Source organism: Belonocnema kinseyi, chromosome 7 (assembly GCF_010883055.1).
Source record: "Belonocnema kinseyi isolate 2016_QV_RU_SX_M_011 chromosome 7, B_treatae_v1, whole genome shotgun sequence".
Taxonomy (NCBI): Eukaryota; Metazoa; Arthropoda; class Insecta; order Hymenoptera; family Cynipidae; genus Belonocnema; species Belonocnema kinseyi.
The window spans coordinates 92,062,089-92,078,527 of record NC_046663.1 but is presented as its reverse complement, the minus strand read 5'-3'; the positions used below and the strand labels follow the sequence as shown (position 1 = coordinate 92,078,527).

The window sequence follows — 16,439 nt, the reverse complement described above, 5'->3', positions numbered from 1 at the left end:
TACCTTACCTATATATAATATACTCTAATGCACATTCCACCTTCGGTGTCCACGCAGTATCATACAGAAATTTTCAATTCTCTAGTCACGTATACCTACACGTCATTGGAACTACCTAATTTTTCTGAACAAATCATAACATCAGGTCGGAAATGATAACTTTCGATAACCAGGTACGAGTCAAAAACCCGATTTTTCCCAAAAGAAAAAAAATCGCGCTACTTACGCCCCAATATAACTTATTTTATATATATACACATCGCTATGGATCATACAGTATTATAAGTTAAAAGCTAGTGTCTTCATAAAGTGTATAAAACGACGAGAGTTGGTATATTATCCTTAATATCAGATTTAAAAAAAAATGTAAAATGCAAGTGAACCGACTTTTTACTAGAAACGCCCAAAAAACTGTTTAGAGAGCTTCAATATGAGACCGAAAAGTTCGATTCTTATTAAGGACACTGACTAAAAGAATGTAAAAACGAAAAAAAAGTCTATCAATGCCTTCCTAATAGAAATTAAATATTTGCACGTGCGTCGGTAATAATTGTTATAAATGTTTTATGTGATTCGATGAAAAATATACTGATCACAATGTTTGATCCCAGTTTTTTCTTTGATCGAGCGAAATATTAACCACTCGCTAATGTCCATGAATTAAAAAAAATATATTCTTAAATTAAATTTGAACAGAATGTACACATTGAATGTTCTCGCTTATTGTGTGATCTACTTACGTAGTAAAGTTCATTTAAAGTGTTTATCCTCGAATTTTATCGATTGCCACAAAGTAAGAAAATTGCTTTAGATTAATTATAAACTCCATCAACGAAAACAAGAATCTGGTCTTCTCTCTGTATTTAATTATTAATCAATCATTCTAGTAACGAAAGAAGTCATCATTTTTTTATAGGCATTTTGAGTCTGATGATGAATTTGATTCCAGATTTTTTTAAAGACATTATTATTGTCTTCATTGAATTGTATTGATGAGTAAAAAAGTTATTTTTTTAAGTTAGAAAGATTTTTCCATATCAAAGATTTTTAATTTTAAGACTTTCAAATGTTCAATATGCTGAAAATTTAATATATAAAACTTTACGGCTTTCTAATTTTCAATTCCATGAAAAATCGAAAATTACATTTTTTAAAGTATTTATATTCGAAGCAAGTTTCTAATTGCAAGTTAAAAGGTATACATATTTTCTTTAGCCCAATATTTTATACCGTTTCAAAGAATAACTTTGCTTACTGTAATAATTTAAGTTTCAAGTTTTCTTTACCTGTTTTTCCATATTTATAGACTTTCGAATCAGCCTTTCTTTAAAATTTGGAAGTTTTTCAATTTTAAGGTTCTTTTAATTCAATTTACATTTAAGCTTCGACATTTTAATAATTCGAAAGTTTTAAAATTTGCCCGTCTTTCTAAATTAAAAACTTATAAATTTGTATGCCGCACTAAATTTAAAAACCTTTAGGAGGGGAGTTTTTTCAAATTTATATTGTATGGAAAATTGAATCTATTAAAATTAAAATTTTTATACTTTTTCACTTATTGAAGTTTCAGTTTTATATATTTTCCCAAATTGAAATGCATATATTAATTAAATTGAAAAGCCTCATTATTTACTAAAAATTAAGCCTGGATGATTTTAAATTCACATTTTTTTATTAAGTTTTAAATCTGAATGTTTCATTTTAATTCTTATTTTTCATTCCGAAGCTATACCAATTAAGACTATTAAAAAGTTACAAATTTTTTTACATTGTGAAAAAAAACTACAAGGTAATTTTGTCTACAAACTTCGTAAATTTGTACAATTTGATATAATAATAATAATATTTTTAAAGCACATTCACAAGAAATATTAAATTTCAATTAAATATCGTCAATTTGACAAACTTCAATACAAATAGAAAAAAGTATAAGAATAATTAGTTTGAAATTGTTTCGAAAAGCTTTACTTTTTATCAAAAGAAATATATCTTGAAATATAAAGGAAACCATACTCACATTATTGCTTAATAAACATTCATAGATTTAAAATTTTAAGCCATTGCAAAACAGCCTTATTTCCCTTTAAATATTCAAAACCTAAAATTTGTACACTTTTATAAAAAAAAACTTCTTCATCGACTCAGACTCAAGAACCCGATCCCCAAATTTTTCTGAAAATTTCCCCTTATTTCTAGCTTTTGGTAGTTAAATACCAAAGTTTAATACATATAATATTCATTATCATCATTCACCAAAAATGGGTGATTCGATTCTATAAAAAATCCCGAAAATCTCAGAGAGAATACCAGACCAAAACCTAGAATAGCCTCTAACTAACAAAAATGCCGTGATGTGATAATTTCCACATAAAAGAGTCAACAAGAGATCATTGCAACCGGCGAAGAATCTCAAAAAATGAAGCTCCTATTTTATTTATAAGCAGTCTCCACTTGCAAAAACTTGCACTCAAACCGATCTCGTCGGCTAGAGCCAGGACGACCTGTGATGATGAGGCGGTGGTTGGAGAGCGTAGAGAGAATGCAGATATTGTTGAAATGGATCCACCCCAAGATTTGGTCCATGCGGTGTAACATAAGTTGGCACCGATGGCCCATAAGCAGCAGATCTCTGTGCATGAAGGAACGGATGGGATGGATAATTCCTAGGCAGTTGATTAGTCAATTTATTACAAGCCTGTTGATTCGCATCAGTGACAGGAGTCGCTTGTTGTTGTTGCTGTTGTTGCTGCTGCTGTTGCTGCTGCTGTTGTTGCTGTTGCTGCCTAAAAGCCATACTATAATAGCTATTAGGATTCCGGAATTCGTCAAGAAAAACATAAGCAGCGGCGGCGGCAGATGCATCCTTCTCATAAAAAGACGAGCTGTTAGCTGCACCAGCAGTCGAGGCAAAGTTAAAAGCACTTCCACCCGGTGGAGGAATTCCCGGATTTTTCAAACTGAGAGAATCCGGAGCTCCAGAGTATTGTGGAAAACTAGGAATTCCTGTGCTGCTTTGCGCTTGTTCCAGATTGACTGCAGCGGCTTGTTTGCTTTTCCTGCCCTTCTTCGTTTTAGTCGTCGGTGTAGGAGGGACGCTTGTTGTTGGTTCGCGTCGCGACATAGAAAGCATCCCCTGGGAGTTCTTCGCTGCAGCATTCTGCAGACTCTGAAGAAGGTTCAAATCTAGTTCAGGATTTCCGGAAGTGGAACCTCGAGCGTAGGAAAGAGGGTCAGGTTTCGCCGGAGGTCGAGGAATCGTGAGGAGTTGCTGTTGTTCTTTGGTGGTGCGACCAACTAGTCCTAGTCCTAGTCTCGCATAGGCAGGATTCGAGGCAACTGTGTCAGCCAGGGTACCGACATAGGCACTGTCAAACTGACTCACGGAGGCAGCCTCGGATTGCGAAAGGGCCATCATTGCATCAAAGCTAAATTGTTCTTGACTTGATCGTGATTCCTGGGGAAGACTTCGAGAAGAGTCGCTCGACGTTGGCTCGTTGTACATTCTCTTCTTAACTGGAGCTAGGTTATTGCTAGGGTTCGAAACCCCACCTTTTGTAGAACCTGCGACTCCACTCGTGTCGAAGTAGTGAGTGCTTGGGTACATCGGTCTGTGGGAAGCATTCGTCATCGGATAAGGTGGAGCTTGAAAACCAGTTTGGTAAAGCGCCTCGTGAGACAGATTCTGTTGAAAACTGAGAAGCTGCTGATCTTGAGATTGAACAGACCTTTGTTGAACGATCTGCTGTTCCTGGTTCATGCCAGGCGAAGGCCTATGAATTTCTGCACTCTGCCCTGCGACTCTTTCACTATGAGAGAAATTATTTCCGTAGGTAGAGGAATACTGACTCGATTGGAAGTTTTGATGATTCAATCCCAAGGCTGACTCTTGAGGAAAGGCTCGCTGCTGCTCCTGAGGCTTATCCTCCGACTTGATATAATCAGATCTTCTATCAGTCTCTGGTAAAGAAGTCGAAGTTTGCAGATATGCTTGACTTTGTTTGAAGTTCGGTGCATAGGTACTAGAGGTTCGACTGTAGTCCTCGGTGTTTTTGATCGGTGGATTGAAACTCGCATTCGGCTGGGGAGAAGGTTGTGAGAAATTCGAATTCGTACTCTGAACTGGAGCTTGCGGACTTGGATGCGAGTAACTCCGAGGCGAAGGCTGCGAATAATTCGTGGGTGCTTGTGGAGATGGTTGAGAGTAATTTGGTGGTGGTTGTTGTGGCGAGGGTTGCGAGTAGGTTGGCTGCTGTGGTGAAGGTTGAGAATATGCAGCATTTTGTGGCGAAGGTTGAGAATAAGTCGCTTGAGGCGAGGGTTGAGAGTAAGTCGCATTTTGAGGTGACGGTTGCGAATAGTTGGCTGGAGGTTGCGGGGAACGCTTAGAAAAGTTCTGCTGAGGCGAGGGCTGAGAGTAGTTTCGAGATTGAGGCGATGGTTGAGAGTAAGTGCTCGGTGCTTGAGGTGAGGTTTGAGGATAACTCGGTGGAGGTTGGGGTGAAGGTTGGGAGAAAGTAGCGGGGGGTTGCGGCGAAGGTTGGGAGAAAGTAGAGGGGGGTTGGGGCGATGGTTGGGAGAAAGTAGCTGTAGGTTGAGGAGAAGGTTGAGAATAATTCGCTGCAGTTTGTGGAGAAGGTTGAGAATAATTCGCTGGAGGCTGAGGGGAAGGTTGAGAATAGGTCGCTGGAGGTTGAGGAGAAGGTTGAGAATAATTCGCTGGAGGTTGAGGAGAAGATTGAGAATAATTCGCTGGAGGTTGAGGAGAAGGTTGAGAATAATTCGCTGGAGGTTGAGGAGAAGGTTGAGAATAATTCGCTGGAGGTTGAGGAGAAGGTTGTGAATAATTCGCAGGTGGTTGAGGTGAGACTTGGGAATAATTCGGAGTCTGAGGAGTTGATGGTTGCGAGTAAGGAGAGTGTTGTTGCTGAGGGGAAGGTTGGGAATAGGTGGGAAGAGGTTGTGGTGAAGGTTGTGAGTAGGGGGAATGTTGTTGCTGAGGTGACTGTTGTGAATAGTTAACAGTTTGTGGGGATGGTTGGGAATAATTCGAGGCAGGTTGTTGAGGAGAGGGTTGAGAATATCCGGGAGTTGGTGGTTGTTGCGGAGAAGGTTGGGAATAATTGGAAGGTGGAGCTTGTGGTGAAGGTTGAGGATAGGGCGAGTGTATAGACTGCGGAGATTGCTGTGGATAAACGGGTGATTGATTTTGAGGAAAGGGTGTATTCTGAGGAGAATTTTGAGGAAACGGGTTTTGAGGGGATGCTTGTGGGAATGAAGGAGATAATTGTCGGAATGGTTCACTGGGACTAGCTTGTGGCGAGGCTTTTTGAAAATTCTGGTGATTGTTTTGAGAGTAGAGGGGGGATTGTTCGAAGGCTGTAGAGGATGGATAAGCTGGGGATAGAGGATGATTTTGAGGAGATGGAGTGGGCGGAAGTTGAGCACTGTATCTGGGAGGAGTAGCGTAAAACGGACTGTTGTAGGGACTACTTCCAGTAGATAATGCATCTTGATAAAATCCCGCGCCTCTGATCGGTGGTTCGTTGGCGGCTATTAGAATTTGTGGATTCTGGGGTGAACGAACTGATCGAGCAGGTGGTGATTCTTGAGAGAAACTTGAAACAGACTCGCTAACACTGCTGCCACCAGTACTGACGCGCCTTTGTCTGGAAGGAACTAATTCTGGTACTTCAGTTTCTTTCTTGGGATTAACTGGTGCCTCTTCAACCTCCTCGTCCTTTTTCTTCGACTTCGGGGCTCCAAAGGCTTTAAACCAGGCACTGAGATTTGGCGTGGCAGATTTTGGTTTTTGTGAGTCCTCAGTGGAAGGAGGATTTTCTTTGAGCTCTTCAGTAGCTGTAGATGTTGGCGAGGGTTCTTTGCCCTTTTCTTCGTTTACGGCTGAAGATGGCACAGATAATCCATTGAAATTATCGTCTTCATCATCCTCGTTTGATAAATTAGGATTAGGCGATGAAACTAAATTCTTGCAGAAGGACTGCATTGAATCTGTATTTTTGAGAACTGATCCCAGGCTTAACTTTGGTTCATCTTTCGGCTCTCGTTTTGGTTTATCAGTGTCAGTCGTTGTTTGATGAACGATCGTGTCGCTTGTGCTTCCACTTGGCAAATTGAGAGGCTTCTTTAGTAATAAGTTGCCTTTGCTCTTGCCTGGCTGCAAACGATCGATAGTCCGTTGAACCTTTTTCGGTCTCGAAGGTGGGTGAGATCCAAAGAGTTTCATCGAATTTGGTCGCTTCCGCGATGCATCAGGTTTTGCACTTGATCGAGCGGAATCACTGGTCGAAGGATGAAGTACAGGCGAGTCACTGCCTGAAGAAAATTCAGACAAACGCGGTGCATCGTCTAGCCACTTGTTGATATCCTGTAAAGAAAGATGTTATGTATAAATAAAATATTTCTTAAGCATATAATACATGTATTAAGTAAATATGAAGAAGAATTGATCAACTTACGTTAAGCGTTTGCTCGGTGGCTTGATTCAATGCTTGAATCGCAGGACTCTCCTCTCTCTTCTTACCATGTTTGGCTTGTGATGTTTTGATTTTCTTCGGCTCATTTACTTCCGGTTCTTGCAACTTGGAGCTGCTCCCAGGTGATTTTTCCTCTTTTGCAATTTTTTTGGATTTTCCTCGCTTCAAGTTTACTTTATCACTATCGTGAAGCGTACTACCATTAGAAGGCACTTTTTTTGTAGACGCACTAAAGCTACCGTCTTTAGATTTCTTTTGTTTTTCTCGCTCCAGCCTTAACTTTTCTTCCCTCCGCCTTTCACTGATTCTATCTTTTAAGCTATCCAAACAATTCACATCCTCCAAATCCTTGTCGTTCACCAGGGACGTAAGTTTCTTTGTAATAGTTTCCGTTTTTTCAGCACTCCGCTCAACAATATCTCTCGATTCGAATTCATTTTTTAACCCGCCGTTCTTCAAATTCTCTTCACTCTTCTTCTTTTTCTCTTTTTCTTTGGTTCTACTCTTTTCCTCTGGTTTTTCATCGCTCTCGTAGACAGGCTCTGACACTTTCTTATCTTTTTTGCGATTCTTCTTTCCTTTCGGAGACGGAGACATACAATCAATATCATCTATCGGCTTAACTTTTTCTGGAGATTCACCTCTTTTCTGCTTAGCCTTCTTCATTCTCTCTACCAAAGACTCTGAATCTTTAGTATCTTGTTTCTCGATTTTCCTGCTTTTACTCTTTGGAATATCGATAGCATAGTCTTCCTCAAAATCGTCTTTCCTCTTCCTATTTTCTTTTGACTCCTTGGATTCTTTCGTATCTTTGCCATGCTTCTCATGCCGAAGTTCCCTTCCACTTTTTCTGCTACTCTTCTTCGCATCTTCGATCTTCTCCTCTTTAGAGGATACTTTCTTATCTTTTGACACTAATTTATCTACCTCTGTATGCTTTTTCCGCTTGGACTTTATCACACTAACATCAGATATTGCACCATCGCTCTCAACTTCCTTCTCATCCTCTTCTTCCTCTTCCTCTTCAACCTTCACTTCCTTCTTCCTTTTTGACTTCTTCTTGATCTTCTTACTCTTCACCACATCAGAATCCATTTCATCTTTCGAGGAGTCTTCTTTATAATTTTTCTGCTTCGCTCGTTTACTGAATTTACCTGATTTAGATTTCTTACTCGACTTACGAGAACGCTTTCGTTGATTGCGTTCCGGAGAGGGGGATGAAACTGCCTTTTGGGGATAAGCAGGTGAAGCAGTTGGCAGAGACACATGCGACGACGAATCTTCTTCGCTTGATGGTTCAGAGTCTAGATATCGATCCATAGCCCTTTCGAAAACTTCTTTGAGAACAACGGCCATTTCTGTGTACTCTAAAATTACATAAATATCATGAATAAAGCCGTATTGGTTTTTTGACAGATTCCTGTTGATTGAATAAAATAACTTACCGTTCTCGGAACCATTGTATTGCCTGCAGTTGTCTACGATGAGTCGAAAATCTTTCTTAAACTGATTTAAGCTTTTGTAAGAACCATTTTCGAGCTTCTCTTCCATTTTACTCAAATCCATCGGCTTTCGAACGACGCTGTAATACCTGCAATGAATGAACAATTTAGAAGAAAGTGGAATTATCAACATTACGAATGTGAAGATGATTTAAAAATTAAAATTAATACAAACCTCGGGGCATATTCCTCGTCGACAGGATCGATAAAGGGCCAGGCATCATCATGATCTTTGACACTCTCAAGAACTTTATGCATCCCCACACGTCGTTCCTCTTCCTCTATTCCAAATGGAATGTGACTATACCCATACCCATATCCCGAAGAAGAATAACTACCACTAGCTCGTGCGCCTCCTTTATTGTGTTCCAAGTTAACAATCGGGTCGCTTGTTTCAATCACAATTTGCCCAACCGCAGAAGCCAAGGAATTATTAGTCTGTCTTCCCTTTTTCTGAACAGGTGGTGTGATTGGCTTCGGCGTTTCTTCTTCAGTGTCTGCATTTTTCGACGAATGACTCCCACTCTTTTTTGTCCCCTTAGTTCCTTTCGTTTTGATTTTAGTTCTACCCATAGCTGAGTCTGTGTCAGGGTCAGATTCGTGGCTGCGAAGAACTCGAGAGTTGCTGCGCTGTAAAAGTTTACGCCTCTGTTGTTTCTCTTTCAGATCAAAGAGTTTAGGTATCTCAGGAATGAAATCTTCCGAAAGGGTACGGTAAAGTTTCTGTTCCGTATCGTGTTCCTGTAAACGAATGTTATGTTATTTAGTGAATGTCAATTATATGCGAGAAATAGGGTAACTTTGGAAAGACAGATTCTCACAGAGTCTTTAAACTTGTCGACTAATCGACTCCAGTCCTGCTGAGTGAAGCAGACAACTTGCCAGATGCTTTCTCGATCTTCTTGATCGTAGACTAAGCTATCTTCCTCCTTCGTCTCCTCTTCCTCCTCTTCCTCTTCAGCCACTCTGTTCCGTCGTCTTTTGCGCTTTTTGTCCTTTGGCTTACCTTTCGATTTTTGAGAGGATGGATTAGAATTATTGACGTAATCCTCCCTATACAATCGAGTACCGTAGAAATACCAGTAGGCAGAATTCTTACGATCATGACCTAATGGTTCCACTCTTAAACTATCAGAGTCCAAGTTACTCAGGGACTGCTCCTGGAAAAATTTACGAATTAAAATTAGCTGATATAAACTTAAGGAAGTGTGCACATTCAGTGCGTTAAAAATTCAGACTTCCACTGCACCTTAAGAAAGAAATTAATTACGTACTACGTCTTCAGCGTCGAGTCTGAAGTCACAAAGCGCTCGCAGAATCTCAACCTTTTGACGAAGTGGTAACAGCTCAAAGTCTACATCCGTATTAAAAGGATTCTCGCACTTATATTCCTGCAAAGTAACAGAGTTAAAAACATCAATTATATTAAAATACTGTACAAAAGACAATTAAGAGCAAATAGTAGAATTACCTGACATTTCTTGCGGAAAAGTCTGCGTAGAAACATCTGATAGTTAAAGGTAGAGATATCATTTCGAGTATCGTTTGGCAAACAGCCTTCCAGCAACCTTACAATGAGTTCCTGCAAAAGATGACCCTCCGTGCCACTATCAGATAATAGAGCTTCTTCCAAGTCCTAAAATCATGTTATTCAAATGTTAATCATAAATTGAATTGCTCGTTATTTCTACCGATAACGATCGGGATAGAAAGTGGACGTATAAGCCAGACTTTTTATTTATTTTTTGCGAAAGCGAATAAATGCCGCTTGAGGGTAGATGCAAGGCCGTGCCTACTGTACGAGATAGCGTCTGTTTTAGAGACTTTAGGTAGTTTAGGTACCTCGATATCAAAGTCCAGAAGATTGAAGGCGTCTCTAAATAAGGAGCAGAAGTGCGCTATACTCGGCACCTCCCACCACGATTGAATGTCTACAAACATAAGTGCACCATTCTTAGGGGAGCTTTTCTCGCTTAGTTTTACAATCATATTAGAAGACAGGTGTGATCGATTCTATTGGGTTGGCACAACTTTCTTCAAATTTACTTTTCTTTCAACCAGCAGCTCTTTGGTTTTTACAAGAGCTGGAAATGTAAGTTTGAACATTTCTTATGGGAACATTCACTTGCAAAGTGAAAATTCAATGGGAAATATGATACTCCTAATTGAAACCAAACTCCCCATTCTTGAAATTTTAGAGTTTCACAATATAAGTTCACAAATTAAAGCTTCAATGAATATTAAATATTGCAACATCAATTACTATTTTATCAGGAAACCCCATATTTATTCCAACTTCTTCTATGTTATTTTATTTATTAATTACGTTTTGATACATTTTAGAGATCATTTCCACGACATTTTTCATCGTAAATATTCGATACTAATTGTAAATTAAATGAAGACTTTGCCAAATGTAAAAGGATTTATGAAGAAGAGTGATTCAAGAATTACGATCACGTAAAGAAAATCGCCCCACATTGTACAATTTTCAGGCATAATCAATTGTGAAGTTCATGAATTACAAGTTTTATTAAAAAATTCAAATATAATTTCAAGCTTTTAATTAAGTTTAAAAGTAATATCGCTTGACTGAATATATAATGAACCCAATTATTTTAGAGCATACGGTAATACACGAGAACATTTAATGAATGAACCTAACTAATCAGATATTGATTATGAATGTATAGATACATTATGTTAATAAAATTATTATATTAATTTAAAAATGTTAGAAAAGAAACATTAAATCATATAAATTGTTAGTTTTTCGAATTATAAATAAAGGGCGTCACGGCATAACCACGAAGGATAAAGTCGGGTAGCTCCGGCCACATATGGTTTTGAATAAATAGTGCTCTCTACTGTAATAAATAAATGCTTTTTTCTTGTATAATTGTCGCAAAACACTAATTTATAATTATTGATTCATATATTTCATCAGCTTAAAAGAAAATCTATTTTATAAAGATTTTGCGATATTTGGTCGATAAAAAATAAGATTTCGATCTATTTTTAAATTGCTTTTTGTTTGGATACATACATGAACTTTTGGATTATGTGATGTGTATTTTTATTGATTAATTTTACGCATTTTCATAGTTATTGTGACTTTTCATGTGCAGTGGCCTGAACTACCTGACACTATTATTTAATAAATTATTCAGGCCTATTCTGTAAATCGCTTTGTTTTTTTATAAAACAAGTTTATTTTTTAAGCAGTTTATTTATAGGTTGTTGGAAGAAGCACTGACGTTATACATAAACTGTAATATTATCATTTCGTCCGTTATCGAAAAGGGTAAGCGACCGGTACTACCCTGGAAGTGCCACTTTTTTCAAAGCACGTTTTCTTAGCTTAAAATTTGTTTAAATTGCGTCACACAGTGTGTGGTTTTATACCCACAATTTGTTTAAATATGCGAGGTAAGTAAAAACCAATAGCGCCATTCGATTCTGTGGAAAAAAATTGTATAAAATCCATGTATGGAATAATTTTTTGGTCTGTCCAATTAGTTATTTAGTATGAATATAAATTTTATACCATTTAATTGTCTATTTATACTACACCACCAACCGAGTTCATAAAAAACAGTGAAAAACATAGTGTATGCAATTTCTTAGCTGAAACAAATGGCGCAATTAGTTTTTCCATAACCCGCATTTTTACAGAAATTGTTTTAGGAAAAATATTTCCAATAATATAAAAATATATTTTTTCTAAATCATTTATTTGTATTTGCGCTATTACTTTTCCAATGTTTTTATGATAAAATAAGTTTGTTGATGTTTTGAAAAATTGAAAAAATTGTAGGAAAAATCCAATTTTGTTTCATATTAACGATTTTATCAAATTAATTTTTCATATCGCCTCTATTGAAACTTCGAGTTTCAATACTCGTAGAGCGGGTACAAACACGGTATTTGCATCCCTAGGGTTAAAACAATTTGTCTTCGAGTTTCGGTATGTGTAGGGCGGGCTGAAAGAAGGTGTTTACTTCCCTAGGGTTGAAACATTTCGTTTCAACTCTTGGATAGACAGGTAGGTAGGTAGAAAAACAGGATCTACACTCTACAGGTACCTTAACACAATTTTTCAATAGATTTGCTATGAAAAATAATATGCATTGCTAGGAATGTAACACAACGATTGCAACTCGTGTTAAATCAGCTCTCGCTCCGCTCAGGCAGCAAACTTCACACTCGTTGCAATCGCTGTGTTTCATCCCTTGTAATGCAATATACTATTTCACTTTCGAGTTTTCATTTGTCTCGTAATGTGTTACTAGTGTTTCACTAACATATTTCATGTTAATTTTTAAAACATTTTTTGTTTTTCTGAAACTTGTCTTCTTGAACACTTAAATGGTTCTGCCGGGCAACCCTTTTAATTAAAATTTGCATTTAAAGAAAACCCTTATTTTTGTAATGAAATATTAAACTTTAGCCATTCTGTAGCTATATAGATTATTTATGATAATGAGTTTTATGATCGCTTTTATAAATTGTATTATAGATTTACCAAAAATGTAATAAATCTGCGTACTTTCTTATTAGAACATTACAATATAAAAATAAAGAAAGAATAATCAAAATTCAATAGTGAAAACCTTTTTTATTATCTAATGAAGAATTAAAAACTGTTTTTTCCAGATAGAAATATAAGCTCTGCTAGAAAGCAAATTTTCGGATTATTTTATTTAATTAAAGTCGAGCTAAAATTAGTGGAAATATGTTACAAACATTTAATACTTCTAAGCGCCGGTACACGATTTTTTTCAATTGCCGATTTGATGTTCTTTGACGTTCAATTGAAAAAATGGTGATTATTACTATTAATATTATCATTATTTCTTAAACAAATTCAAAATTTAAGCGATATTCAGCGAAGAATGGTTCTGATCGAGTTAGTATCAATTTTTTAAATTCTTTTTCCATTTATAAGTATTCAAAGAAATCATCTTGAAATAAGTAAAACTGTTATTTTTTCGCATATATTTTATTCCACCTTTGTGGCCTGTGAAGTTATTCACATCATGATATTGGAATTTGGAGCTGCGGTTTCAAAAAGCTTATTATTTACAAAAAAAGAAAATCAAATTTGTAGGATTTTTCAAACAAATATTTTTGTTTTTCAATGCCGACTGATTTAAAAATATGTGACTTGGTCTACTAAAAATGGTTACATCACTTCGTGGATTAAAAAAAAAAACATTCTTTTCGATAAACAAGTGTTATCAATGATTTATTTCATTCAAGAATGTTTGTCTCATGCTTCGATTCGACATTTTCTCAGCGAAATATAAAAATCCAATCATAGAGACAGTAAAATAATTAGGATAAATAAAAAAAATGCCGATCCAATATCGATCATTAAATTCTTAAATATGAACGAGGGATGAATAACTTTTGTAATTGGTACACATAAATAATTGAATACAGTTGAAAATACGTTAGCTTGAGAAGCTTTCAAGTCAATTCGAAGCGGTTAGAGCCTCAAAATATGAGTTCAATTCTTCATCCTACCTAATTCAAAACTCTAAGAATTTAAAAAATCCCGAACTTTTTTAATCCTTGCAATTATGAAATTTTTAATTTTCTGCTCTTAAAATTCACGATGGAAATTTATATTTAGATGCTGTTCCATCCAAAAATTAAATTAATTTCTTTTTAAACACTCTTTTTATTTGTAAATAAACCAATATTTGACGAAGAATTGGATTGAAAAGAAATCGATTTTTTTTAATAGGTGCATATTGTATAATGACTAAATAACTTCGCCACTTTTTTATTCGATTCCCATTTTTTTCTTAAGAATAATAACACTCTTTATAAGCATAAATTATTTATTTTATCATGATCAAAAAATACGAAGCTGCAATGAAAACTATTTTCAAGTTCCTCACTTTTTCCCGATGTTTGCAACTTAAACAACAATTTAATGACATTCTTTGAAATCCAATAATTTTGTTGTTAAAATATTAAAAGTGTGTTTAATTATGCATTTAATTAACTTTATATTGAAGTTAGTTTTAATTTGATATAGTGTATTTATCTACTTTCAAATGAATGGAAAAAAAATAAAAGTCGATACAATATGTAAATAATTCAAAATAAAAGTTGCATAAAATTTAAGACTTTTGGAAAATTATATTTAATGATTTTTTTAACTAGAAGGTGATTATAAAATAAAGTTAATCTTGCATTCAACATCCAAGCTTGCCCGATCTTTTTTTTCCACACAGAATTATTCTCGAAAATTCATTATTTATTTTCCAATATCAATTTCACACTTTCAAAATAAAAATGTTTAAAATATCAACGTGAAATTATAAAATTTTTAAGGCCCATATCATTTTTAAATAACTAAAAGGTAAACATTTTCGATTTCTTAAAATTTAGATGATTTAAACTTATTAAAAATTTTAACTTGAACCGGATGAATTCACTTGTAATGACCGGCGATCGTAATCGCATTTAATCGATGTGCTCCGAAATTCGAAGTTATGTACCCCTCGTATCAAAAAGACAAATTTGAAACTAGTCATGACTTCATCGCCACCTTTATTAAGACAAAGTGCTCAGGGCGCACCAAAAATATTTTATCGAAGCCCACAGAATTTCAATGAACCTAGGCAGGCGCCTCATTAAAAAATTATTTCGGTGGAGAAAAAGATTTATAATTATATTAGGAAGTTTAAGCAGTTTCTCATTGGTGGTGACTATAAAATAATGACTAATTTCAGCCTCATAGAGGAAATCTTAGAAAATCTTAAAATTATAAATATTGTTTATCTCATAAACCATGCCTTCAAAATCGTTGATCGTCTAACTTGAGCCTCAATTGAAACAAAAAATTGCATTATAAAACTTTTGGAGTACTGATAAAGTCGTGAAGATAAATATAAATAGCTCAATAGTTGTTTAGAAAAAAAGAAGATAATGGTCATTCTATTAATTGAGCGACTTGATAAAAATAACAACAATGAAAGAAACCTAAAAAAATGAGTACTTTGGACCTAAAAAAATGCGATTAAGGGAAGAAGGTGAGAAGTAGAATAAAGATAAAAAGGCTCACCTAGAATACCGATGAAAGTGGGAAACATAACCCGTCCTGTGGCGGGCAAGGGAGTCGAAGTAGGCGAGGAGTCTCGCCGGCGGAGGGTGACTCGAGAAACCCGCGACAGGTGCGTCAGGTTACATGGGAGGAGTTTATGAGGGACTAAATCACAGTCGGGAGGTCATCCGGTCTCGTCTTCGGGGAATCTGGACCTGGGCCTTCTCTCGCGAGTTTTCTGAGTGCCAGGTAGGGTTCGACGACTTCTCAAAACACCGGGATGCTTGGCCAAAGCGCACGACGTCCTAGGTCCCGATGACGACGAATTAGCGCGTCGCAGTTCGACATAGCTCGTCCACTAAAATTTTACACACTACCCGAATAACTCGCTCTCGGCACTTGAACATGCAGCACCTCCTGGCACACGTTCTCAGCGGCAATGCCTATTTATTTTGGCACAACAGCAACACTCGGCTAAGGGTTTCGACCTATGCGCGCGACTCCCGCAACCATTCTAATCAGAAAATACTCCCGGGTCAAAACAACCACCAGCTTCCACCTCCGTGAAATATCAGCGAGAGCGTCGACGACAACCAAATACTTCCTGAAGCAAGGGCGTTCGAATAACTTCGCAGAGCCTCCTTTCGATTTAGAAAAAATTCACTAGGTCGAGAGTCGCACTCCGTTTTCGAGCATTCACTACGCGGGCGGACGGACGTACACGCACACACAATAAAAGACGCACTTATATTATACAAATCAAGTGTTGTTCACTACAGTCGGGCGCGGACTGTGTGCACTGGACGGCAACTACAGATGCGGGCGTAGGACCCAGGACTAGAAAAAGCGTCGAAGATGCTGCACGAATACGACTTCGGGAACTTCCCTCGAGTCTCGTCAGACTGCGCTGACAGATTTGAATTTTTTTGAATTTTGGATCATTTCTGACCTGAAAATGAAGAAAGTAAGTCAAAATATAGAATGCCTGAAAAATTAATAATGTATTTTTAAAGACTTTCCCTTTAAATATCAATTTGCGACTGAAAAAAGAAGACTTTTCGTCAAGTTTAAAAACCTAACCTAAAACTAACCTCTGTCATCTGAAATCTTTCTTCACTGCAATAATCCGTATTTTATATAAATATCTTCTAAAATCTGAATCATAATAATACTCACAAATTAACTTTCTATTGTATTCTTTATTAAAAATAGCAAATTCTACCAAGACCAAAGACCCCCAAGACTCTCCATGAAAACAAACCTCTTTGCGGCCATTTTGAAACTCTGGTGCCGTCTGGTGGATAAAAGAGAAGTCGTTGTTTTATCCAATGAAAAAGAATATTAGAAGGGAATGGACTAATCAAATTTTACTTTCCATATTCG

The 16,439-nt window shown here is 36.6% G+C and overlaps 1 protein-coding gene across 2 annotated transcripts; it reads right to left on the bottom strand.

The window, feature by feature from the left end:
* Nucleotides 1-1,690: 1,690 nt before the first annotated feature.
* LOC117176928 (serine/arginine repetitive matrix protein 2-like) lies at nt 1,691-16,332 on the bottom strand. 2 transcript variants are annotated; one of them, XM_033367327.1, is made up of 10 exons: nt 16,148-16,332; nt 15,078-16,005; nt 9,839-9,927; nt 9,468-9,632; nt 9,271-9,387; nt 8,818-9,156; nt 8,172-8,737; nt 7,940-8,085; nt 6,477-7,861; nt 1,691-6,385 (listed from the first exon to the last, which is right to left on the bottom strand). In XM_033367327.1, exons 2-10 carry the CDS (start codon nt 15,103-15,105, stop codon nt 2,486-2,488), a joined length of 6,735 nt encoding a protein of 2,244 aa, XP_033223218.1. In that variant the 5' UTR covers nt 15,106-16,005; nt 16,148-16,332; the 3' UTR covers nt 1,691-2,485. The 2 variants fall into 2 exon arrangements, with proteins under 2 accessions (XP_033223218.1, XP_033223219.1); XM_033367328.1 differs by lacking the exon at nt 9,839-9,927 and having other exon boundaries at nt 1,692-6,385.
* Between the last annotated feature and the right edge of the window lie 107 nt (nt 16,333-16,439).

Coding starts and splice junctions, on each gene's coding strand:
- LOC117176928 (XM_033367327.1), bottom strand. CDS start 15,105: ATGTTTCCCACTTTCATCGGTATTCTAG. Junction 9,633..9,838: donor TTCTGGACTTTGATATCGAG/GTACCTAAACTA, acceptor ACATGATTTTAG/GACTTGGAAGAAGCTCTATT. Junction 6,386..6,476: donor CCACCGAGCAAACGCTTAAC/GTAAGTTGATCA, acceptor CTTTCTTTACAG/GATATCAACAAGTGGCTAGA.